General features: G+C 37.1%; 1 protein-coding gene across 1 annotated transcript in view; it reads left to right on the forward strand.

The window, feature by feature from the left end:
* The first annotated feature begins 959 nt into the window (after window positions 1–959).
* Window positions 960–1,140, forward strand: part of LOC109471706 — a 1,739-nt gene continuing 1,558 nt past the window's right edge. Inside the window, exon 1 of the mRNA XM_019771046.1 lies at window positions 960–975. Within this exon, the coding sequence (XP_019626605.1) occupies window positions 960–975 (16 nt within the window). The remainder of the gene's footprint in view (window positions 976–1,140) is intronic.

Here is a 1,140-nt window from a genome sequence, read left to right on the forward strand (position 1 = left end):
AACCGTTTCAGGGTGTTCTGTACCATGAAAATAGTACAGAGATTCTTTTGTTCTTTAGACCAAATTGATTGTTAAAAGAGTGAAGAATACGCATGTTAATTTCTCTAGAACGAGGTACCTCTGACGAAGACATGAGATCTCCGACCTCTAGTTTGCCATGGGAAAGGTTTGAGCTTGTAGCAAACCCAGTGTTGTCATCTGGTCAGCTACTACTACATGTAGTTACATTAATCACTTATTGTGTAAGTGTATAAAGGGTGATTTGCAGATTGTGTGTACTGCTGATTGTAATATATTTTACAAGGGAGATATGCAATGCATGAATAGAAATTTGGGAAAAATATTGAGAAAAATAACCTTGAATTTTAGTCTATTTATCCTTCTCCTACATGTATGCCTTTCACATACATTATACTAATGGAAATTTGTATTGAGCAATATATTTATCATATTCAATTAATTGTAAGAGGACTGTGTGAGTGAGTGTCTAAATATTTTTTCACAACCAGGTTACATGTACATCATAGTTGTTTGTTTTTAAAGAAACATACAATGAAAGAGTTCATATTTCCCCCCTCAAGTAGCCTCAAAATGTCCCATTTCAACTTCAAATTTTCAAAGGCTTCACATGGCGGAAGGGGGGAACCCCCTTCCGCACCAACCCCCCCTCGGTCGCTTCGCTCCCTCGCCATGATAGTGCTCCCCCATGCCAAATTTTTCTAGAAAAACCCCTGCAACCTCACACTCAGGGTGAGCAGATTCAAAAGACATGTTTTATTTTACACAGGTACAGGACAAACATCATAAGGAACCACACACTTTAGGCGTGCAGATTCACAGGATTTATCTATTTAGACTATTCACTGGCAAATGTTACAGTACACCACGTAGACTTTCAGGCAGTGTGGCTGAAGTCAATAACAGAATAATTTTGTGTTGTAGATATAACATAGATATCTATGAGTTATTTTCAAAGTATGGTTAGGCCATGTTGATTTAATTATATGGATGACATCCTCCGGAAACCCCAAAATTGATGCGCGCGTGCAAATAAAAAAAAAGTTTTGCAAAAAAAAAGTTGTTTTCATTATGAAATCTACCTGGTCATGAGGGTTGAACAAATAGGACAGTATATGGTTT

Source organism: Branchiostoma belcheri, unplaced genomic scaffold (assembly GCF_001625305.1).
Source record: "Branchiostoma belcheri isolate BF01 breed outbred unplaced genomic scaffold, Haploidv18h27 scaffold255, whole genome shotgun sequence".
Classification (NCBI taxonomy): Eukaryota; Metazoa; Chordata; class Leptocardii; order Amphioxiformes; family Branchiostomatidae; genus Branchiostoma; species Branchiostoma belcheri.